A 25372-nucleotide genomic window follows, 5' to 3' on the forward strand; every position below is an offset into this window, starting at 1 on the left:
TATGATTATATACTGTGTGTATATATATATATATATATATATATATATATATATATATATATATATATACATACTGTAATACTATTTTGAACATGACAAATGCAGCACTAATAATTTTTAATGGAGCGATTGCAAAGGGTTTCACCTGGGTCACTTTTTGCTGGGGCAAAAATCTGAATATAATCAAAAATAACCGTGGCAAGCAAATAAAGACAATTTACGGTGATTATTGCACCTTAGTTGATGATCTACACCCATAGCTTCCTATGCTCCCCACTACAATGCTCTATCCAACAATGCTGAGGGGTTGTATGGATATGTAACATGGTAGAATTCAGGCATACTGCTGGATAGTGGATGTGCATATGCGTATCTGTGCTTCATGATGTGATGAGAGCCTATGGACGGGTGGTATGGAATGTGAAGGCAAGCAGAGCGCTTCTGCTGACCGCTATAAAGTAATGTGTGCACAGATACCACAGAAGATATTGCTTCTGATTAATAAAAAAAAATGTAGACATCAGGTCTATAGTAAGTATGGGCTGCATGTGGTATACAAGTACCTGTGGTCCTTTTACTGTGGCTGAGAATGCAGATGGAGCCGGTATGTCTAATCCTTGCTAACGCCAGTGTCCATTACCAAAAACAAATACTGTGACATTTGCTGCTATTTCTCTTCACGGTAGCCCACAAATAACCATTTGTAGCCCTTACAATGAACATGGTTATACATGTAATGGTGTCATCCAGGGGCGGATTTAGGGAGGAGGGCGCCCCTAGGCACAACAATACAGTTTATAGGGGCAGTATCTGCATGTCCTATCCATTTAAACTCTATTTAAGATGGAATATAGAACAGTACAGTGGATATTTTGCAGTTATTGGTACATTTTGGGCTGACCGTACTATCACAGGCATCCAAGTGCCGCCCCAAACATGTGCCGCCCCTAGGCCGGTGCCTCACGTGCCTAATGGGAAATTCGGCTCTGGTGTCATCCTAATACAAGTACTGTGCTAGAGAACCTATGTAGCAGTCATACAGCGCAACTCACTAGTCTTATTCTTACAAAGAGAGTCTTATGCACGCACCAGAGCAGAGATTTCAGTAGTATAGAGAGCAGAGCAACGCTTCTCCCAGTGCCCGATATAGTAGTGTTCTGGCACATAGGGAATAGAACGTGTATCATGACCAGGCTGGGCAAGTGTTTAATAGACAGCAGCCTTTACCAAGGGCAAGAATTGTAGTAGTCTGGATATGTTCGTGCAGAGGCCTCTGTGGTTTTACAGTGAAGAGCAGAGCAGTATTTAGTAAGAATGCAGGTTACCATCTCCTCTTATTGTACAACATTAACAGTGAGATTTGGGTACAGAATAAGGCTAAGAGAATATATTGCATTTGATGCCATATACATATATAAATACACTGAAATGATATAGCGGATTATCCACAAAGTTGGTAATGAATCTGTATTCACTATAATTCAAGATCTCATATTAATATAGAATTCCATGTAGGCATCTAATAAAGCTGATTGTAGCTTCCATCAGGGGTGAAATTATTAAAACAACTGGTATTATACCGTGGACATTCTTGCTATCAATTTGTAGAATAGATCACTGTAACGTAGGGCAAATCTGTATGTGTCTGGGGCAGAATCAATTTTGTCTTTATTTTTCTCTTCTGGAATATTGCTAAATATTACACTCCTAAAGTGTACCCTTCACCAACACACATTTTAGCTGCCATTTTTGTGGGTTTGAATCCAATGTTAATTAGATTGCAACCTATCCATACACTATTTACCAGTGACATCACTGATAATGTAGCCTATCCATACACTATTTACCAGTGACATCACTGAGAATGCAGCCTATCCATACACTATTTACCAGTGATATCACGGAGAATGTAGCCTATCCTTACACTATTTACCAGTGACATCACTGAGAATGTAGCCTATCCATACACTATTTACCAGTGACATCACTGAGAATGCAGACTATCCATACACTAGTTACCAGTGATATCACTGAGTGCTGCCGATCCATACACTAGTTAACAGTAACATCACTGAGAATGCAGCCTATCCATACACAAGTTACCAGTGATGTCACTGAGTGCAGCCTATCCATACACTAGTTACCAGTGACGTCACTGAGTGCAGCCTTTCCATACACTAGTTATCAGTGACATCACTGAGAATACAGCCTATCCATACACTAATTACCAGTGTCATCATTGAGAATGTAGCCTACTGTATCCATACACTATTTATCACTGACATCAATAAGAATGCAGCCTATCCATACACTATTTACCAGTTACATCACGGAGAAAGAAGTCTAACCATACACTAGGATCCAGTGACATCACCAAGACACAAGGCTACACTTTAGTCCACATCTATCAGTACCCATAAGAGCCTGACACATAATAAATGCATCTTTATTTTGTGGGTTTTCGCAAGAGTAGAAGGTTGTTAGTCTAGGCCAGAGGTTCTCAAACTCTATCTTCAGTACCCAATCAGTTCATGTTTTCCAGGTCTCCTCACAGCATCACAAGTGAAATAATTTGCTCCACTTGTGGTTCTTTTAAAATGTAACAAGACTTGGGGTCTTCAGTACCAAGTTTTAGAACCACTGGTCTAGGCCAAGCTTCACTTTACTGGTTTATATTTATAAATAAACATAATGAAACCTCTGTGATTCTAAAAGGCACATTTCTTTTTTACAAATTGTCCGTATTGAACAAATAGTACATGAAAGTTGTATTTTTGCCTCACACATAACTAGGAATTTTCTAAATAAATATATATTTTAGGTGACATTTTGCAGTTTGATCATTTAACAAACTCTGTTTTGTTATTCCTACTTGGCAGATAGCAAAATACAGATAAATAGGCTAAACCGCAATTTACTGTCTCTTTAAAAACTGCCAAGAGAAGCCTAGGAATGCAAATTCATTGGAAAATCTGCTCCAGTCTCTTATAAATTTTTATCTTTACTTTGACCACTAGATGGCAGCAAATGCCGCTGCTTATTAAAGAACAAGTCATTTATTAAACTTGCTCTAAAGAATGCTTCAAACTCCTACCATGATATAGCTGAATTTTGGTTCAGCAAAAGTCCATTAAAAGTTGTGGTTTTAAAAAGACAGTAAATATAGGTAGCTTTGTACACTCAATGCATTTATACAAAATATAGCCTTATAATATTTTTCTAAACAAGTTATTATAAATTCTGTGAATGCTAGATATGTTTTATATATGCACTTATATAGCTGTATATATGGTTTAGCAACTGCAGCAGTGTATAGTCCATTTAAAATGAACCCTTTATCTAACAATGCACTTGATAAGCGGACCCAAAAACCAGTGAGATCTCTGCAGTCACACTAGCCGTCTTCATCGGAAAAGGGGATTATTGTGATTTCCTTATTTGCTTCTCTTTTTTTATTATTTCATTTGGATATTGTTTGATATTTGGTTTGTTGCTTATCTTTCCCATGCAGTAATGGGACCCTCATTGCTTCCCTTTCCCATAATGCACATTCATTTTTGACATCTTAAAAGTCTATTTTTCAAACTTCAGGCTATTCATAGACAGGAGAAAGTTATGTGGATGGCTCATCTTTTTTGTAAGCCAATCACCCGAGATACAAAGTTGACGATGGCAGTGGCCGGCTGGTTGGGGTCCAACTCTGCAAACAGATGGCAGACATTGTCCGTTGTACTTCCTTGTTTTCTGGCCACAAAACCAAAAAGCCTGGGAGAGGGGAATGGACACATATATTAGGCCAGTGATGGTAGGATATGATATGAAGAAAGTTCAACAGGTTATACAGTATGCTAGTGTTCATGGAATGGACTTGTCACATTCACAGGCAGCCATTTTATAAGCTAGACCAATATTTAGATTAACTCTATACGAGAAACTTCACAAAATGGCTGCCTTCATGGAATCCCTGTAATGTTGATGTAAGCAGTTATGTTTAATGGTATTTTCTTATATATTTGTGAGTAGTAGTGCTAGTTTCATACTAGCTACATGTACTGTAGAAACCTTGTGGCACTCGCTAGAGGCATCTCATTTGCCTGGAGGGCAAGTTGAAGTTTGGAGCCCCCCACCCCAAATACATATGGAACCATCCGCATCTAGCCCTTTAATAGGATTATTGAGTAATAGGATTACTCTGCTAATCCCCTACTGTATTGTTCTATGTATTGTATTGCAGCTGAGAACAATAGGATAGCCATGGCTCACAATGGCTATCCAGAGACTGCTAGATGAGGATGGCTCCATCTGTATGTTGTGTGTCAACATTCACCTGTGCGTATCATCTCAGAGTCCAGCAGCATTGCTTGCTGCAGCGCAGGCTGAGTGGTACCAGGCAGGAGCCATCGTGTCCCCCATTGCAGATGTTTGCAGGGCTCCTGGTATAGAGCCAACTAACTACAGGTGTGCCCCGCAGGTGCTGCTTTACATGCAGGTGCCCCTTTAGGTGCTTTACATGCAGGTGCCCCTGGCTCTGGCAGTACTGCAGTGTTCATTCTAGCACCCTGCACCTAATCAGTGAGGGCACATATAGCTACTCTAGTGATGCATCACTTATACAATTTTGCCCTTACAAATGTAAATATGCCCTCCTCACTGATTAGGTGTCTGTGCTGCAATAGTAATTACACTGAGCACTAATATCTGCAAAACATTTGTCCTGTTCGCTAACATGTCACTTGTGAGTCCATTGATACAGGAAGCTGTAGCACAGTAGTTGGCATTGCTGTCGCACAGAACCTGGGTCAGTAGTTCTCAACCATAACCTTTAATGCCACCAAAAGTTCTGGTTTTATGGATGTCTTTATTCATGCACAGATACTTTATTTTGCTGGGTCAGTATTTTCCCCCCAGTTTTCAGACAGCAAACCTTACAACCTGACCTGTTAGTGGTACTTGAGGATAGCAGTTGAGAACCCCTGTGTTATTGTATTATTTTACAGGACTATCAGTGTCCATGCACTTACTTTGCTGGGTTTCCATCTGTCTTCATCCACCTAGAGATAGTAAAAGTTTACAGATCAGTGTCACACAAACATTCAATAATACATGTACAGATGGAGCGCCTCTCGCTCTGCTCTGGGGCTCGCCAGACCGCCCCCGCTGGTGCGCCGGTGCTCCATCTGACTGGGATGCAAGAGCATCCCACACGCACGCGCATCCCAGTTTAGTTTCGGCGGAGGATGCAAACCCTGCCCGTCTCTGCTTCAGGGAGACGGGCAGGGTTGGGGGAGCAGGGAGGTGGGATCGGGTGGCGGGGACTGGCGGCAACACGGTGGGGAGCGGCGGGGAGCTCCGTTGTAAGGGGATGCACGCTTGTCTTGTGCGCGCGCGTCCCCTTCCAGTGGATGGTGGGGGCTGGCGAATCCACCGCCAACCCCTGCCTGAATGTCAGGAGCTACATCTGTATATGTGTGTGCGTGTGTATATATATATATATATATATATATATATATATATAAAATACAATAATATATAGTAATGCATAGGCCCTGCTCACACAGGACAGACAAAAAATAATATTTACTATACAAACAGGATCTGTCTGGAAAGCAATGAGACCGATTTCACACACTATCGTCACCTTGCCCCAAATAGGGTTGAATGAGCAAATCATCAGAAATTTTACTCTAAGGTGTTGTCCACAAGGTATTTCATTGTATTACATCGCATCGTATGCAATATAGTGGCATACAATTCATGCAATGCGATTTTTCATTGTAAAGACCCGATTTTTAATTGTATAGTCACCCATGGGTGATTTCATACCCCCACTATCCAACTACGCATGGAGTTGGTTCTATATAGTGTGGCGAGTGCAGCGAGCCCCGCGAGGGGCCGCAGAATACATGCAATCCGCGTGCGCTCGCCACACTATATAAAATCAACTCCATGCATAGTTGGATAGTGGGGGTATGAAATCACCCATGGGTGACTATACAATTAAAAATCGGGTCTTTGCAATGAAAAATCGCATCGCATCGCATGCCTTAAGTAGTGGCATGAGATGAAAAAATCGGGCGCCCAGATAATACGCAAGTAACCAGGACCCTCCGCATCTGCACGGAAATTGCCATTACTTAGGTCCTCCATCATGACAATGCGCCAAGTTAAACATCATTACAAGTGAGGGCGTTTTTGGCCAAGCACAACGTGACAACGCTGCCTCAATTACCCTACAGTCCGGATCTGGCTCCGACTGATATATTTTTCCCCAGATCAAACACAGCCCAAAAGGACACCGTTTTCGAACTGTAGACAAAGTGGAAGCGGTCGCGACAAGGGCAATCAAGGAAGTTCCGGTTAATGCCTTCCAGGAGGATTGGCAGATATGCTGGTAATGGTGTATCGATGCTCATGGGTCATACTAAGAAGAATATTAACCCTATGTAGCAAAAAGTTCAATAAATAGTTTTTCCTAGATTTATTCTCATTACTTTTTAGACAGACCCTGTACAGTGGGTGATGTGTTGTACTGTATTTTCCTCCTGTATTTTATAGAGATGTGTATTATTAGGGACTCACTTCCTTTCCTGTGGATCCAGGTCACAGAACGTGATAGTGTTCAAAGGATAATGTCTTCGGAAAAATAGCCTGAAAGAGACAAAAGTAATCACCGATCTGTGTCTGATCCTCGGGGGACTATAAGGTCTTGTGAAAAACACTGAAGCATAGACAAAACTGTGCACAACTCTATGCCCTCTCATTAGAATGACTTCATAGTACTCTATGCTGAGACCCTGTCTTCCCAGTGAGCGCTCCCACAGAGCTGCATTGTAGCAAGAGTGTATGTTCACCCCAATGGCCTGGAGTTAATTTGGAGTTTGGTGCCTGCCCCCCACTTACAAATATTGAAAATCAAATATGCTGTGTGCATGTATGTATGTATGTATGTATTTGCATTATACAGTATATCTAGATAGATAGCTAGATAGATAGCTAGATAGATAGATAGATAGATAGATAGATAGATAGATAGATATCCACACTGTCCAGTAATTACACTGTAGAGGTTACTCCGTATTAGGTGCAAACCTTTAATGGAAAACTTGCATAGTAATAGATATTTTTGGATGTCTCTATAAGGAGCAGCCCTGCGCTGAATTACCCAGGATGTGAGTGTGGTTCCTCCTATAAATTAGATAGCTTTATATAAAAAAAACTCTTACACAGGCATTGTGTACAATATCATTTCAGTGCGCTGTTTACTTAATTGGCCCTTTCATCAGAAAGTTTCAATATAACAAACGGGGAACTGAAACTAATGTTCACAACACCTGTGTAATAAAGCCGTATACACATGGGGCGGGATGTATCAAATACCTAATTTTTTCCCCCCAGATATCGCATTTATCTCGGCGCGTTTGCGACTGTGTCCACCTGTTGTCATTGCAAATGTACTATATATTTGGCTTGTGGAGTCCACATCTGTTCCTGCGATCCCCCTATCCGCTTTGGCTAATTGTTTACTGCGCATCCGTATTTGGATGCTGTCATAAGTGTCATGGTCCTATAATAACAGTAACTGGGAGACTGATATGGTAAATTAGATCAACAATATCTAGGTCTACAGTCTAATGGTTGACAGTCACAAGGTCAACGGGGTTAAAAGGTCAACTGTGAAATGGTCGACAAGTCAAAAGGTCGACAGGATCTAAATGTCTACAGACAATATGTCGACAGGATTTAAAGGTTGACAGACAATAGGTCAACATGCAGGCCTTTAGGAGCAGCAATGTCAGTTTACATTCTGTCTACATTCATCTAGACTTGCTTGACATTTTGAATATCTACATTTTATCTGTCGACTTTATGTCCATGTCAACTTTGTCAACATTTTGAGGCTCTAAATTTTGACTACATCTCATTCTGTTTATATTTGCTTGTTCACAAGAAATATAGTCTCTGTGAATATCTGCCATAATACTGTAGCTGTTTAAAGCCCCATACACCCTTGCATATGCCCCCACTGCCGATATTGGCGGAGGCGGAGACCTGGCAGTGGGGCAGGTATCAGCAAGTGCACACACACTAGGTGGACGACGGCAGGGTAGATTGTTAACAATATCTCCTAGTGTGTATGGGGGCTTAACATCCAACTTTACACCCTTAAATCATATGCCAAAAACTCTGTCCCCATAATTTTCCTTTGAAAAAGTGCAATTAATACACAGGATAAAATCCTATGCTTATAAACTCTAACATTCAATCAAACTAGGGAAACAAAGGTAAGGTAAAATTTGCCTTGCAATGTGATGCGCGCTCCCACATAGTCCATATAGCGTAAGGCAAAACAGTAAGTGCAGGCAGGTATTTTTGAACTAGATTGCATGTACCCTATAATTGACTATTGGAATTTAGTCAAAAATCGTGTGCAGTTCAAATTCCTTGTATTTCAAATCACACCCAGTGTACAGTCCAAATTGTTTGGCTCAAATCTCACCTAGCACACATTGCACCGTGTGTGAGCACATTACAGTGGGCTCAGAGCTGTAACAGGATCGAGAAAAACCTCCTCTGAAAATGTCATTATGGGAAGACTGGGACATTCCTCATGAATAAAGACCATGGGTGAGATTTAATTGGATGAGAGATTCAGAAAGTGAGAGATTTGATGAGAAATCTGCAGTTTTTTTAAAAGCAGCAATCATTTACACTTCAAAATCAAACTGGTTTTGCAGTGTAAATGATTGCACCTTTAAAAAAATTGCATATTTCTCATCAAATCTCACCCCATAATACTATAGGACAAAGCAATCCCCTCACCCAGAGCTAGGGGAGCTATAGTCTCCTTTATTTTAAGGGTCTGATACAAAGCTGCAAAATCATCATTTTCTGTGATATTGGTCAACGTCCTCTATTCAAATGACTGTAGTAATCATAGTCTAAACAATACACAGATAATTGAATGTAATACTCTTGCAGCTATGTAATATGAAGGGGCCCTTACTTCCTCTGATTGTCCGTCAGGGTGATTCCTTGAGCGGAGACTTTAAAGTGTACAATAGTCGCAATGGGCTGCGGTTCAGCAGACAGTGTCTCTCCTATAGTCTTGGCTATAGCTTGAGGCCCCGTCAGTGACTCCATGTCAATTGAATTGACAAATAACACATTGCAGGCTGGGGAAAGAGAGATGGGTTAAATTAGAGGTGATGTTTAATGATCAACATTTATAGCACAGCAAAACCAACCACATACCTCATTTAATGTTGGATGCAAATATCTGCTTTATTATGCTGCAAATGTATATGTAAAAAAAAAGTAACTGACTGTAAGATGCACTTTGCAGCGTCTTTATGCCAAAGAGTACTATTGGGGACTGCTAACAGTAAGTAGAGTCCAGTGGGGTCGTGCATAAAGTGTAACTCACCATCTAGAGATGAAAATCTATGAATTTATTAGTAGTGTCTATGTTTTTCTAGCACTTGAGCGCCACTATAGAAATATATAGCATGTATTTACTGTATTTTGGAGGATAGTTGTACAAGGACACAGCTTTATGTGCATCTCAAATGTGTTTAGTCACAAAATGGCTGTCTACTTTAGATGAAGCTCAGGGTGTGTAACATAACTCTACATAATAGCAACAAAAGGATTTGTGTCATTTAGTAAACATTAAAAGAGTTTAAGCCCCTTTTATTTGTTCAAGGCTCACTTACCTGCACCTTGTTTGAGCAAGTCACTGGCTGTGTTGGTTGGAGTGGCCACTTCCCTAGTCTCCTCTGAGGGATCTGCCAAAACATGATAAAGCATATATAAGGTACATCTATAGTACAATATACTGCTACTGTATATATGGGAACAAGTTAACTGGGTTTATATCTGAGGCTCAGGAAACACTACCTGGCCTGGGACTACTCGCAACCAGGGCCGGCGCCACTGCTAGGCAGGACTAGGCATTTGCCTAGGGTGCCGGCCGCTGGAGGGCGGTACTAAGCTGCCGAGGTACCATAGAGAGGTGCCCGAAAGCAGGGAGCGGGGAGCAGGTGAGTCTGTGATCCTCCCTCTCCCCTCTCCTATCCCGCCCGTGGCGTGAATAACGCTGCTCCCCCTGTGCCACCCGCTCCCCACTGGGGGTGTTTCAGCGCAGCACCACCTGCGCGCTCTGGGGGGGGGTTAGTATCGCCCGCAAACCCCCCCATGCCGCAGTATCGTCCGCACCCTGAACATTGGCTCCTCTGAGTCCCCCCGTGCACAGCTGCGAATACGAATATGTTTGCAGTCGTGCACACAGCGGGAAAACCATTGCCAATCACACCGTCTAATTGTTTTCTCACGTCCACATCGCTGAGTCTAGACTTACTCTGCACTGCAATGGCCGTGGGGAGATGGAGGCCACTGCTGACATCAGCGGCCCTCCCTTCCCGCGGATGGGTTTTCAGGTGACACTCTCAGAAAACACACGGGTGCCGCCTACAAACAGCCCCCGGCAGACAACTTGTGAACAGCAAGCAATGGCTAGCAATCACTAACTTCATTCAGAAGCGGACTTCACGCTTGCACTAAGTGTCTTGTGCCCATGTGCGGTTATTCCATAATTGCTTGGGCTGCAAATTCGCAGCCCAGCGAATGGGCCTGAAATATCCCTTAGGTTTAATACATCTCTGCTGCTTTGATAGACCATACCAAACTCTGGGGGATCATGGGACTGCTGGGGTGGATTATTCCAGAAATAGGGCTTCTCAGCATAGGGTCGTTCTGCTAGTTATATGGTTTAATTTGCAAAAAACATTATCTTCATGACATTCTTCTTTAATCTGGATGTAAACTTTACCTTGGCAGGGTATTACCAGCTTGCAGGGCAGTGCCAGGGGTGTGATTGAGTGCTGATACACCAGTGCTGATAGACACCCTGAAAAGAGAGAAAATTAATCTGGGCTTCATCATACAGTACATAACAAAAACATACTGTCGAGTACAACATGTTTATATTTGGCCATACCAAAGTAAGGTTCATTTGGGCATCCCTTTAATTTCACTCCTCTGGGACTGGTCTCTATCAGGAAATGTCTCACCAGCTCATTTGTGGCATCTCCTGGAACAATAGAATATTGTATGAAATGTGTAGTGCTGTCTATGTATGGTGCACGAATATCGTCTGACCCTGATCTACCTTTCTTGCTAGGCTGGGAAGTGGTGGGGGGTGGTGTGGCAACTTTCATGGCCAAGCCATATGCTCCTCTAAACGAATGGCTGTCTCGAATAATGAATGTGCCTGGTTCTCGGTCCTTCAGTAGAGTGATAGCTGGTGATAGGAAAAATCCAGCATGTTATTACACAATACTGCTCTAAATAAAACAAGCTTTTAACCCTTTTGATCAGGACATGAAAATCTGGTGCATTTCATTTAGGCTGGGTCATCCAACATGTAAAAAACAACTAAGTATTCTGCAAACAGATGTTGTACAGATGTCATAGCTGTGGTGCACACGCACATTTACACACAACACAGCGGTTACTACACACACCCAAATGTGAATAGTCACGCCTGCGATCACACAATGCATTTCCTATGGATCGCAGGTGTGACTATTTTCACATGTGGCCACGTGTGTACAGTAATCATGGCGAATGAGTCACACCTGTAAATAGTCATGGGTGCAATGACCGCGGCTACATCCATACACACTATAATTATTTTGTACAAGAACCCAATTTTCTGACCCCAAGTTACATATTAGTAACATCAATATACTATGTAGACATTAATATAATTACTAGAGGGAATAATATCTTTAAATACATTTTCTTTTCATATTCTGCCCATAATAAACTTTTATTTAAAAGGAAAAGTCTATATATGGATAGTAGCGTATTCAATAACATTGTAATGGATATGCTTATAATATGGTTTGAATGTGTGCATTATTGCATGCAATTAGAGCAATCACAGACATTTACAGCAGCACAAAGGGCTATAGGAACAATGGTATAGAATTTCCTGAGCATTGTTACACAGCTGCTGAAACAGTCCACCTGCCCATAAACGTGTTCTAGATCTGTCGCTTACCTTGATCTCTGGAGATCTCAGGTTTGTACCAATACTTGGACGTGTCCTGCACAAACTTGACATTTGCTCGTGTTTCTGGGCTGCTATCTGGAAGAGAAATATGTACATTATGTCACTGACGTAAATTATATTGAGACAATCTTCTTAAATCCAATTTTATAATGTAATCAGGACAATACTCACTTTAAATTCCATTACAGTATTTATCTGTATGGTACTTACAGTATATGCAGAACTCTAACATGTAACATGTTCGGTTATACACAACTAGCATGTACGGTCTAATGCAGGGGTGGCCAAACCTGTCCTCAAGATCTACCATTGGTGCATGTTTTCCAGGCAACCTGTGGATCTATAGTAGGAATGAATGCAGCAGGTTTTAGAATGTGACAGTTAGTAATGACCACAGCTGTGCACCAGCTAGGTAACCTGGAAAACGTGGACCGTTGGTAGATCTCGAGGACCGGTTTGGCCACCCCTGGTCTAATGCATGTGGCATGTAAAGGAGACTTTGGCTTTAGGTTGCTCAGCTGCACTGTAGCACAATGTACATAAAGTAATGGTTCCATCATTACATTGGCACAGCCACCAGGGAGTCACCTTAAGTACTATACCCCCCACAGTACATCGGGATGGGAGGTAGCTAACAAGCATGTAATAAACTAGGCCTTAAATGTATTCCTCAGCTGTCACCTGCAAGACACCCCTCCCCCGCAGTCCTGGAGCCCTTGGCTGCAGCCTAATCAGCCTATTGGTTAATCAGGCACGGAGTAGTGTGATGTTAATGAAAACTAAAGGCAGTGTAACGCTCGGTACACACTAGATGCCGCCCGCACAGAGCAGTACCCCATGAAAACACTGGGCGTTACCATAGGCTTGTGGGTGGAACAAGGAGTGGCGGGGGGTGGGCGGCTGACGGCACATGACGTCAGCCGCCTGTCCTAGGGATACGGTGGCATCGGGGGGTGGCGATTCTGCGGGTGACGGGGCGGGCCCTCTGGGACTCGGTAACCTGCGAACTTCGCAGCTTACCGAGTCACCCAGAATCAGGGCCGATCTTTCTAATGATTTTGCAGATTCTGATGAGTCGGAACAACAAAATCTAGATGTTGTCTAGAGTGCAGGCACTAGGTCCCTGACAATGCGCACTCCCACGCTCCGTCAGTGACATCCTCCATGGGCCTTGCATGCATAGCTTATAATAACAACTCTATTTATATAGTGCTTTTTTTGCTTAAACAAGCAAACAGCATGTACAGTAGATTTAGTATCACAGTTACTAAACAAAATCATAAAGAAATAGAATAAAGAACATAAAAAAACACTACTACCTTCTTTCCTCTGCTTGATGTACAGTAGGTGTATGCCTGCTTAAATCATTTAGCCATGGTAAGAAAAGAACATATTATTTATTTTTTATTAAACTTTTCTTATCATGGCTAAATTATATATGCATATTGTAGATACACATGAAGGTGCCCACACACGTTGCGATAACAGCGTGCAATCGGGCAGATCGCTTTGCAATGCATACGATTTGCATGTGACGCGATCCGCGGGCAGTACAAAAAGTATGTGCAGCACATACTTTTTGTACTGTGCGATGCGATGCCCGCGGGAGCGCGCATCGCGTCGCATTGCTTATCGCAACGTGTATGGGCACCTTTAGTAAGGAAATTTTGCTTACTTTCCTGCACACCTTTATGGATTGTGTAAAATGATGAAGGAAGGCATCTCCACAACTGGGAGGTTACCCAACTGGGTACACACACACATACATGTTACATATATACTGTGTATATGTGTGTGTATATATATATATATATATATATATATATATATATATATATATCTCATACATACATACATACATACATATACACACACATATTGTCTTTGCTGCAAATATCCACTTGCTGTCAGTACCTGGCATGGAGAACTTGGAGAAGTCTGGCAATGTGTGTGTAAATGCCATTGTGCTGCCACTGGGGCTAGACATCCCACTGGACATTGGTGAAGATGCCTTTCCATTAAGTGTAGAATAGTTAGGTAAGCTGTTGGACCTATCACCAGATGACATCCTCCGTTTTTCAGGAAGAGAAGGCTGTGGTACAGGACTTCCCTGTCGATAGAGTGTTGAGTCTGGTGATGACGATGATGGGCTGCTCATGCCTTGGTAGTAGGCAGGAGATACAGGAAAACATGGGGTTGATGGAGCCTGATATCCCGATCCACTGCTCTGTCTTGACAGCGTTTGCCGCCGTTCTTCAGGGTTGGAAAATCCATACATGACATGCCGATCCATACTGGGGCTTCCGGGAGTTACCGGGGAACTTCCTGTCATTACAATCTGGTGCCGGCCAAGGCTTGGGCTACTTTGTGTGCCTACTACGGCACTGTGCGCAGCCAAGGGGTGTCTGTTCATACTAGGGCTACCAGGAGTATTTGACGTAGTTGGGGTGACCATTCGTCTTCCAAAGCCTGGGCTCGGAGGTGTGTTTGTACCCACTGTTCTGTGAAGTGGCTGAGGGCTGCTATGCATCGCATGCCCACTCATTGGAAGCCCAGAAAATCCATCTGTCTGTGTGATGGCATTATTTGGGCTATATGCGTATGTGTCATATGCACTGATGGGAATGACTGCATGAGGCACCATGTTTGGTGTTGGGGAACTATTCTGATAACTGCTCTGTGGTGAGGGTTGAGACAGACTGGTGGACTTAAAACTGGAATCCACAGAGGGCTGTGTGGTATTCGGAATGCAAACACTGCTTTCTGCGGAGGGATAGCTTCTTAGAGACACTCTGCAAGGGAAAGGGGGAAAGTTATGACATTGATCATGTATTCACAGTAGAGTTAGCCATTTTGTTGGCTACCATAGATCTGAATGGAGAGTCAATTCACTAGGAGGCTGCTTATGTGATCTCACCAGGTGAATGTGTAATTCAGCTTCTAATGTTCAGGGAGACTACATGTCTCTTTGTACTTATTTCTAACACATTAAAACGATTTAGGTATAACAATACATAATTACATTTCTCCTTACCCATCAGTGCTGTGTACTGGGCTGCTAGTGGAAATTGGGCTTGATGGTGTAAAGGCATTGGGATATCCTCCATTTCTCATGGTGTACATGTTATATGGCTGTGCTGTGGTGGGAGATGTGGGAGCACCTGCTCCAGTTGCTGCAGTCCGAGCCACTGATTCAACATAACTCCGGGGTTCTGCTAAATGAAAATGTCAGCTGTGAATAACACCGTAGCTAACACCATGTTACAGACTCAAATTAAAATCTGCAGAAATCAGCAAGACCAGGGCAGGCCATGGCAAAATGGCTGACTAAAGAAGTCACACTATAAAGGTAGCATTATCATCATGCTTATTTATAGAGCTCTGATACCTGATGCAGTGCAGTACATTAAGGGGATCATGATACAAGCAATGACATACAACAGAATGTAAAGACATCTAATGCCAGCATTAGAATTTTAAGATGGAGACAGAATCATGTAAGTCTAGCTATGGTAGGTACTCAACAGATTCCATTTTTGCCTCTAACATGATCTGTCTCACAATTAATTTTAATCACATGTTCAAAAGTGTGATAAAGTATATTTAACTATATCTAGACCCTGTAGCCTGTTGATTGGACATCACAAGGGTGTGAGAGGTTTGATTGGGCTCTCATGAACCTGTTACAATTAGAAATATACTTTACATAACGAGATATATTTAACTTTTAAATGAAAACAGTCATCCGACGTTTGTGTCCCAATATAGCTTAGATATTGGTAAGAATGTAGAAATGTGCATGATATTTGGTAACTTCAAGTGACTTAATCGTGCTGAGAGAAGGGACATGTCGTATGGCATAAGAAAACTATATAAACCTTATTAGGGTGTTATTTTGTCTTTGTGTAAATAATAATAAAAAATTAAATAATAATTAAAAAAAAACACATCAACCAATGGTGTGATATGTTCACTGCAACTGCCCACATGTCACATGCCCATTGATGTTCGCACCAAATAAGCGTCTTGTCCACTTTTGGTCACCAACATTTAACCAATCTGATTGTTAAACAACCAGATTTTGATGTTTGTAAAAGTAAAATGCATAGGAACTACTGTATATTATACAATGTGTTTCCCTCAAACATGGATCTTAACAGGAATGTCACTGTGTATTGCCAACTTAACAAAATAAATCATTTAGCCTAGCGCAACAGTACTGTAATGTGCAAGTCCCAAATTTCCTCACACTATATTGGCTGATGAGATATCTACTGTATATGCAGCAAGAAACGAAATCTTAAATATCCGGCAGACATAATCTGGGATTCATGATCAAAAATACTGTAAAGTAAATTAGCTGATGAGTTTTATGATTATATATATATATATATATATATATATATATATATATATATATATATATCATCCATCACTAAGTGAAACTATAGTATCTGTGTATCCTGTATATAATGGTAAGGAGTAAAGCTGCCACATTCACGCTTCCTGCTAAAAAAGTACAGAAATGGAGACCACTTGGGAGCTACAGATTATGAGGAAACCGACAAAATACACCTACTTTTGGGGTTGTTCTTTTTTTCTTTCTATCCCATTAAAAAATAAATAAAATCGTATCTACCAGTACATTTTAATCCTAATGGAAATATACACTTATAATACACAGCATTATTAGCAGATATAAGTCAAACCCAATATAGCACATTAAAACAATTGGAAGTTGTACAGATCAATACATTCAGCTCCTATGTGAACCCCCATCTATAATAATAATTGCCGGTATAGTCAGCTCCCAATGGCACTATTCGGATTGTCACTGGTACCATGACATTTCCCAATGAATTAACAAAAGGTTAATTGGTTCCCACCTCTCTCATGAAGCATTTTCTCACACGCCAAAAGACGTGAGGGAAACCCAGAGATTACTTCATGAATAGTTAATTCCCCTTTTATTTCCGAGTTAGCCCTATTCATGCTTTAATGGGCAGCTTTCTCTGTGCCCTACTTTCATCCCAGTCATGGGCTGAACTTTACACCCTTCCCAGCTATGTTGGGACAGCAGCTCCCCAAGCTGCCAGGTAGGTGGTAACCAAAACTTTGCATAGTCATTGTATAGTGATGATAGCACGAACACAACGGATGTGTCTACTTATTGTATGGCTAGCCCTGGGCAGCACATTCATAATCTATGTTTCTAATGCAAAGAAAAAAGGAAAAGTCCAATGTGCAATTAACGTGGGAGTAGAGTTCCTGGTCAGTTTAACAAGGGGTTAACTGTTTTGACATCACCAAGGTTTTTTGATAAAGAACATTCCCTCAATCAGCTGATGGAACGTTGATGTATTGTGGAGTAGGCAGCATAGATAGGATTCAGCAACGACATAAGTGATGTCATCTGTTCTACAAGGGGTGACATAGGAGTGTGGGCTCTCCTCCCCCCCCCCTGATTTAGTCAGAGGTCAACTATCAAACTCAGATTTCAGTGCAAAAAGACAGTCAGGTTCAAGTCTAGAATGTTGTAAAGCATTTGCAGCTTCTAGGGATTATTTCCCATTTTTACTAATATTTGTTAAAACAAACATTTTATGCATCTCAAACAAACATAGTGAAAGCTGCTTACATTAACCCTTTGAGTGCCAACATCTCTATGAGAGGTGCAAAATATCCATTAAAATGCCAGCGTCACTCACATTTGTTATATAAATGTAAAAAAAAAAAATGTTGCGCAAAAAAAGATTATGAGTGAAATTTAATAGGATGAGAGATTCAGAAAGTGAGAGATTTGGTAAGAAATCTCCAGGTTTTTTTTAAAGCGGCAATCATTTACACTGCAAAACCAGTTTGGTTTTGAAGTTTAAATGATTGCGGCTTTAAAAAAAACCTGGAGATTTCTTACCAAATCCCTCACTTTCTGAATCTCTCATCCTATTAAATGTCACCATATATTTCCTATATAACGTAAACATTACATGTACTTATGATGAACACAAATGTTTCCCTGGCAATTTTCACACCTACTCTGACATCACTTGGCACTCAAAGGGTTAAACCCCAAAACAGTTATCTAAAAGTCTTAAGGCATGAAACCATTCCAAGGATCTCTGATGCTCCCTGAATGCGCACAATCTGGATTCAACCCCATTAATAATTAGAGGGATGGTTTCCTGTTAAGCATTATAGGCTCATACTCATTGGATGATGTTGATCTGCACATAAGTTCTGTGTAGCTAATAGCATTCATATTTTATCCAAACGCCAGATGCATGCTGAACACAGTTTGTTCTATTGTTTTATTATTGTTTATTTAACTTTTGTTTTATTGCTGCATTTTTTTTTTTTTAATAGCTCATTTTACGTTGATCCAATGTACCGGAGAGAGCACAAATACGTGAAAAATGTTCACAAGAATCCATGATTACAGGAGACTGAACCCAAGGCTCATACATACGCAGTGTCTGTGTCATGTAGCAGTGGATTCTGGCAGAGTTTACAGTTCGACTTCTGTTCTATATCTACAGCCTGAGCCCATAATACTACATAACAGTGACTTAAAGGGAAGGGTCCCTGTTCCCCTTCTGCATGAAGCGTATATTCTTATAAGGAAACATTCCCTGCCAGTGACAAAGCTTCTTCATCCAGAGAAGAGGCTGACTACCAGAGGAAATTTATTCCAAGTCACTAACACTGGGCTGTGTTCTATGATTATATATATCAGCCACAGTATGTTTAAAGCATATATTAAAGTGGAAGGGGGTGGTGATCAACATGGCTGCCAATAGCTGAAGGGCTGAACAGGGCCTGGGTACTGGGTATGGGATGGTGCAAATCTGTCTTCTCTGGAGCACTTTAAATGGGACACGTGTCCCCCCTCAACTGCTGACCCAAACCCGTACAAAGTCTTATCAACCTGTGCTCAAGAAATCCTCCCCCTCTTGACACCACTAGTGACCAGTATAGGACAACCCTCCTCTTTGAATAGCATGGAAACTCTGATCAAGGTGAGGCTATGCAGTAAGCTTTCTGACACCTGTCCATCATATTTGGCAATAACTGACATTTGTGCTATGTAGCTCTTCTGTGGGATTGGACCAGTGGTAAAGGCTAGCCTTTACTACCCACACACAGCAATAAGCCTCAAGGGTCAGTTGACAGTTCACTGGTCGTCCTTCTTTGAACCAAAGCACATCAGGAGCACCCCACAAGACGTGCCCTTTTAGTGATGCCGCATCATAATTTGTCCCTTGTCAAAGTCACTCAGATCCTAAAGTTTGCCCAATCTCCTGCTTCTAACACAAGGAATTAAAGAACTGACTGACTGATTGATTTGGCTGTGTTTGAATTTATCTATACTAAAAGAACAGCTGCTGTGAGCATTTTTAGCGGATATTTTGAACATCTCTCACAGCAATGTTGGCACTCAAAGGGTTAATGTTATATGGTGTATAGAGGGGAAATTAAAATGAAGGGGAAAAAGTGTGTGCCACAGACAAAAAGTAAATCAAATGGACACGTAAAATATAAAAAATAGCACCATAGGATGATACAGGGATAATCAGAGCAGATTTAGAAGGATACCAACTTAAAAAAAAAAGAAAAATAGAAAATAAGCTGTGGTCAGTTGCTCTTTGTACAGGGATGTAGGGCCTCTGTGCATACTGTGAGCAGGTTTGGGGCTTACATACAGAATCAGCCTAAAAGCTGCATCCTCTGTAGAAATTCTGGTGAGTCGGTCTGTATTTTATTTAAAAAGCAAAACCTGATTGGCTTTTCTTCTTTAAAAATCATTGCAGCATACTTGCCTACTTTTGAAGAGGAGTTTCACGGAGATTGTAGTTGGTAATAGAATTTTGCACAGCGCCCCATTGAGGGGGCGTGTCATGCTCCACCCAAAGGGCGTGTCTAGTTCCATATATATATAGAGAGATTGTGAAAAGAGATTGCAAACGAGGCATCTAGAATTGGGGGTGTGAACTGCTACATCTGAGAGGAATCTTTTAAAATGATTTATATCCAAATGTAGATGAGCCCCAAAGCAGTTAGTAAGAGCTACTATACTTGCTAAAGTGCTAGGAAATAGCTCTGATGATTCAATGTAAATGTATCTATCTCTCCTTCCTTTTTCCAAAAAAATGTAACAGTGTAATGTGGGCTAGGTGAAATGAGGGAGATTGCTAGACTAATGAGGGAGAGAGGGAGATTGCTGCTATTTCAGGGAGTCTCCATTAGAAAGCAGGAGGGTAGGCAACTATGCTGTGCAGACTTTCTGCAAAGTGTGTAGGTTGCAGCCTATTTCATAAGGCTTTTTGCAGATTTTCTAATACCTTTTTCCCTGCCGTCATATTTTATTTCAGCTGTTTATCTGGGACTAGCAACACACCCTATCAAGGGATGTGTGGGATTTCCCCACGCCAATTGGGTCACTTATGTGGCCCCATTACAGTATCTGTGTAGATACCCAGCAATACTGTTATGACACCCCCTGCCCCCTTCTGCTGTTCTCTTTTAAGCATAAAAAAAGCATCAAGGTTGAAAGGGGAATGCAATTCTCATAGCGGCCGGCCCACCTTGCAAGCAGCTTTTAATTTCTGTCCGATTTCAAGGAGGGACATACGGGAGACATCACAGTAGTACAGATGCCTCCTGCATGACATGGACATCTCAGCACTGTGACCAACTTCACAAGCTGGAATCCAACATCGTGACCATCGGTCTTGATATTCCATGCAGACAGACAGCTGAGTAAGCCTCAGCTTTTGCAACTGGCCCAAGGAAGCTGGGGCTGTCAGGCCACTAATTCTGTGTGTTGAGTGACACACAGAACCTGGTCTCTTCCCTCTCAGTTAATGAGGGGGGGCACCCATTTTCAGGAACAGAGACCTTCCCTCTCCCCACCCTCTCAATGCCACTACCTGTTAATCAGACCGAAGCAGAGGGCAACAATGTAAGGTCCGTTTTGTGCATGCACAGATGGATACAATACTCGTGTCTTACTCTGAATCAGGCCTTTCATATGAGAGTGTGTTCATAATCTAAAATGAGCCCCCTGCCTGCTAGTGTATTTAGGACTTGTTTATTGCAGTAATTATAAACAAAAATGAGTTGGCTAATACAAGTCTTTCAGGTCCAAACTACCACTGACACAAGTTATGGAAGGGAGATACTAAAGAAAATATGGGGGCTCATCACTCCTTAATGTGGAGGAAACGATATAATGACTCATATACAGATCATTCATTTACAGAAAGAGACTAGGCCTGTCATTTATAAAATGTGAACTTAGAATCATAGGTCTTGGATGTAACTAGTTATTTGGCTGTGCACCAGATCTGGAATAACTGTGGTATGGATAGTCGCACAGCCATACATCACATTGTATGCTTGTTCTGTATGTAAAGTGGAAGCAGGTACATTTCCATGCACCTAATAGTACAGGAAAAACATTTGGCCCATGCCATATAATTAAATAAAGAATTTAACATTATGTCACCAATGTGTTTCATGAGTAGCATGCAGATAGTTTTATAAATGGTATTTAAATGTAAAAACATGCAAAATAGAACAAAGTATTGTCGCGGTTAATCTGAGGTGCGGCTGATGTAGAGTTGAATGCAAGTCCGTTTATAGAGCGTACCTTGAGTAGTCTGCATCAGCACAAGATGGCGTGCTATAGGACAGGTAATATACAGTGCAGACTAGGCAGGAGTAGTGCCTGCACACAATGCATCCATTGTACCCAATGTTGTACAGCTGTAAAAATGCATATGGGGAAGTATACCAAATTCTGTGTGGACAATGCAGGAGTAAATGTGGCCCACTTGCGTTCAACTCTGTAATTCATCAAGCTCAGGGTGTTTGTACTTTATTACCTATCCATCCTAAGAAACAGTCACGGTAGGGATAAAGCAAAGAAAGATGGATGGTAAGCGACCTCTAGGCAACTTATACCCCAAACACCCATGAGCATGGAAAACAACACAGCCCTCATTCCCGCTCATGTACCTTCTCTCTAAATATAGAGGACATGCATAAACTACACCCAGGACAAAAACACAAGAACAAAGAATAATGAAGCAATGCAGTTATTGCTGGACCATGGAAACACCTTCAGTTAATTAATAATGACTGGAGCAGACCAACCCAACCAATTACTCTGCAGAGGCAGGCAGAGTACAGACTTACCTTCCTCATACTCAATAACCGTTTCCATATCTGATGAGGAGAGGATGAGATATAATATAAATAAATATTGTAGGGCAGAAAGGAATCCGAGAGATATAGATGTGTCCACATACTTCTATCCGTCATGTTACACTTAATCAGTGAGCTCGGTAGTGCAGACTGTCTTTGCCTTCGACTTTTTCCATTAACATTCACAAAACAGTGCAGATATGAGGCACAAGCAACATCTGCTGATTAAAATGATATTCAGCATGCCTATATTCTGTGTATTACTTTAGGTGTAGCTGCATACAAAATGCTAAATTACAGTGTTTAACTGGAAAACACTAATGCAGCATTTTGGAAGACGCATTGTAATAGAAAAAGTTGCACTCAAAGACCTTCGGCAATAGAGTCACACCAGAAGTGGTGTTTAACAAGCAAAGAGGCTAGATGTACATGAACACATCTGTACATTAGAAAACCTATAGGTAAATCAGTAGGAAGATGACCACAATCAGCACTGGATAAGTCTCTATTCAAGCTGCAATACAACGTATCTGTCTGCTTTTAGTGAGCAGCTGCCAACATGTACAGTACGTACATACTTTATACAGGACAAATGGACTTCTCCATCCATAAATCTCCCCCACCCATGTATGACCACCCCATTCTTGGTGGACAATGGTTATCTTGCCTACAGTATAGTGTGCAGGAACAAGGAACAAACCTTCCTCAGCATCCCATACAAATAATGCAGGAAAGATGAGCTTAGAATTCTCCATTGCTCTTCAATTGAGCTTTTTACATATTAATAATTAGTCATTTAGTGTGGCTAATTACCACCAACAAAAGCAGGCTAAACAAAATCCCAGACAAGTAGCTTCTACATCGCAGCCCCTGAAAATACATAGGTCTGTGACTTTTTACAGATCTTATGTACTTTGCAAGAAAAGTATAGTTTTTGTGGGTGCAAAAAATGAGGGCCTAATTGGATAGTACAAAAAGAGGTACTTGTTTCCTAGCACGGTGCCCATCGCATCGCATACCATAAGCCATACAAGGGTATGCGATGTTACGCGATGGTACCTGATGTTATACAATTTAAAATCGTATACCATTGCATTGTATGCCATATACAATGGTATATGATTTTACATTGAAAACACCCATTAGGGTGCTTATACAATGTTAAATGGCCCCCTATAAGATTATTAATTGTATAAGCACTGTAATGGGTGCTTACAATGTTAAAAGCACCCCCACGCCACCCCCAGTATCAACGCCAACCCGAAGCGTGGCGAGCGCAGAGGTACGCGTCCTCTGACCTTTTCATACCCCCACTATCCACGTCGGCATGGAGTTGATTTTATATAGTGTGGCAAGCATAGAGAGCCACCGAGCCCGAAGCGTGGCGAGCGGAATACATGTAAAGTAATACACGTCCGCTCGCCGCGCTTCGGGCTCAGTGGCTCGCTGTGCTTGCCACACTATCTAAAATCAACTCCACACTGACGTGGATAGTGGGGGTATGAAAAGGACGCTTCGGCATGGCGTTCATAGTGGGGGTGCATTTAACATTGTAAGCACCCATTAGGGTGCTTATACAATTAAAAATTGTATAGGGGGGCCAAAATCGCATTGCATCGCATCGCATGCGGCTATATGGCATGCGATGCGATACAATGCATAAGATGCCATACGATTGAAAATCGTGGGTGCCATGCTAGGAAACAAGTACCCAAAAAGAAAATGGGAGACTAATTGGGCACGGTACCCCTATTTCAGAAGATCATCGTCTGCTCTAATAGCCCCTCTCCTTCTGCACAGACAACGAACTCTGCTGGATATATCTTTACTATTGTACTTGGGACCTCTTTTGGAATTATTGGACAGTTGCGGCACTTGTACATTAGGCAGCAGGCTGTCAGTGTATCCAACCTCATCTCCTTTGTTTCTCTAGCAGTGAACTCCAGTATAAAGAGTACCATTAACCGCTACAAGGGAAAACTATTGGCTACCCCAGAGCATGAGTCCACTGTAAACCTTCAAAAAGACGAATCACATGTATCACAATAGTTACAGTAAGTGAGGGTTGGATATCTGTCTCTACAACAATTGCCACCATATTTTTCAGGTTAGCAAGTGTACAAAAATGTATAATCTGTAATGTGTATTTATATCCCGCTCTTCTGTCACATTTACCGTCTAAGCCTCTCGAAATCTGGTGACTGTAATGTACTGAACAGAGCTGGATATTTCTAGTACTAAACAGCTGGAAAAATTGCTTTCCACCATACTAATGACCTGCACATCTTGAGCTGATGGAAGTGGAGGGAATTACAGGGGCACAATGTACAGGGAGAGAGTAATGTTCGCATGAAAGCAGTCGGTTCCTGTGAGATTTTCCAGGGTCCCCGCAGTACAGATGTTTGTCTTCACTTCGCTAAAAGCATTAAACAATGATCTCTAGGATTCCAACAGCATTCCAGAATAAAGGATCAGACTTTCCATGGCGGGTAGCCAGGGTCCATCACATGAGAATAGCTTTCGGAGTGACAGCAGTGACACACTGCTATTGGCCGCTAGAGTGTATGCAGCCTGGACAAGGTATACGTAGGTTTGGTCTACCTGTGGCTTCTTTACTTGGTTTTTAATGCATTTGTATGCTTATAATAGCTAATGAAGGCTTTACATAACAATGACATTAGTGTACCCCTTTATTTGTTGCAAGCTGTGCGCAGACTTACCTCCAGTCTGGTGAAGATGAATGTCCGCTGGACTGTGGGGTTTTAACCCTAGAGCTGACAGAGGCGTCTTGGCTAAACCCGGGGGAGAACGAACCACTGGTGGGAAAGATGCAGAAGATAATAAAAACACTTTCATTTCGATAATCACAAAACTTAGTATATTACTGATAGATGTTACCAGCGCTGATCTCATTGCTTCAGTGTTTAAAAATATATATAATATGCATTCTTATGGATATTGGAAATCCCCTTTGGATTTCGATGACCTGTATATAAGCACATTATCCTCAGATACATAGAAGTGAATGGATACCCCTGCAAAAGCAAAATGGTATGTTCCTGCAACAGACACGTGTTCATGAAGGTATAA

General features: G+C 41.6%; 1 protein-coding gene and 1 long non-coding RNA gene across 9 annotated transcripts in view; one reads left to right on the forward strand and one right to left on the reverse strand.

Annotated features, from left to right (window-relative positions):
- Positions 1-19400, forward strand: part of LOC146020503 (uncharacterized) — a 41512-nt gene extending 22112 nt beyond the window's left edge. Inside the window, exon 3 of the long non-coding RNA XR_014450801.1 lies at positions 18440-19400. This is a non-coding gene — a long non-coding RNA (uncharacterized LOC146020503). The remainder of the gene's footprint in view (positions 1-18439) is intronic.
- Positions 2704-25372, reverse strand: part of TNS1 (tensin 1) — a 564007-nt gene continuing 541338 nt past the window's right edge. For 6 of the 8 annotated variants that reach the window (XM_083153686.1, XM_083153688.1, XM_083153687.1 and 3 more), the window contains 13 exons: positions 25003-25098; positions 22274-22303; positions 15111-15291; positions 13991-14868; positions 12065-12151; positions 11168-11299; positions 10997-11089; positions 10829-10906; positions 9714-9785; positions 9005-9173; positions 6580-6648; positions 5022-5051; positions 2704-3765 (listed from right to left, as the gene is read on the reverse strand). In XM_083153686.1, the coding sequence (XP_083009812.1) occupies positions 3627-3765; positions 5022-5051; positions 6580-6648; positions 9005-9173; positions 9714-9785; positions 10829-10906; positions 10997-11089; positions 11168-11299; positions 12065-12151; positions 13991-14868; positions 15111-15291; positions 22274-22303; positions 25003-25098 (2054 nt within the window). In that variant the 3' untranslated portion in view covers positions 2704-3626. The remainder of the gene's footprint in view (positions 3766-5021; positions 5052-6579; positions 6649-9004; positions 9174-9713; positions 9786-10828; positions 10907-10996; positions 11090-11167; positions 11300-12064; positions 12152-13990; positions 14869-15110; positions 15292-22273; positions 22304-25002; positions 25099-25372) is intronic. The other 2 variants (XM_083153691.1, XM_083153689.1) reach the window with 2 other exon arrangements.

The sequence above is a fragment of the Crinia signifera genome, chromosome 7, assembly GCF_055691185.1.
Source record: "Crinia signifera chromosome 7, ASM5569118v1, whole genome shotgun sequence".
Taxonomy (NCBI): Eukaryota; Metazoa; Chordata; class Amphibia; order Anura; family Myobatrachidae; genus Crinia; species Crinia signifera.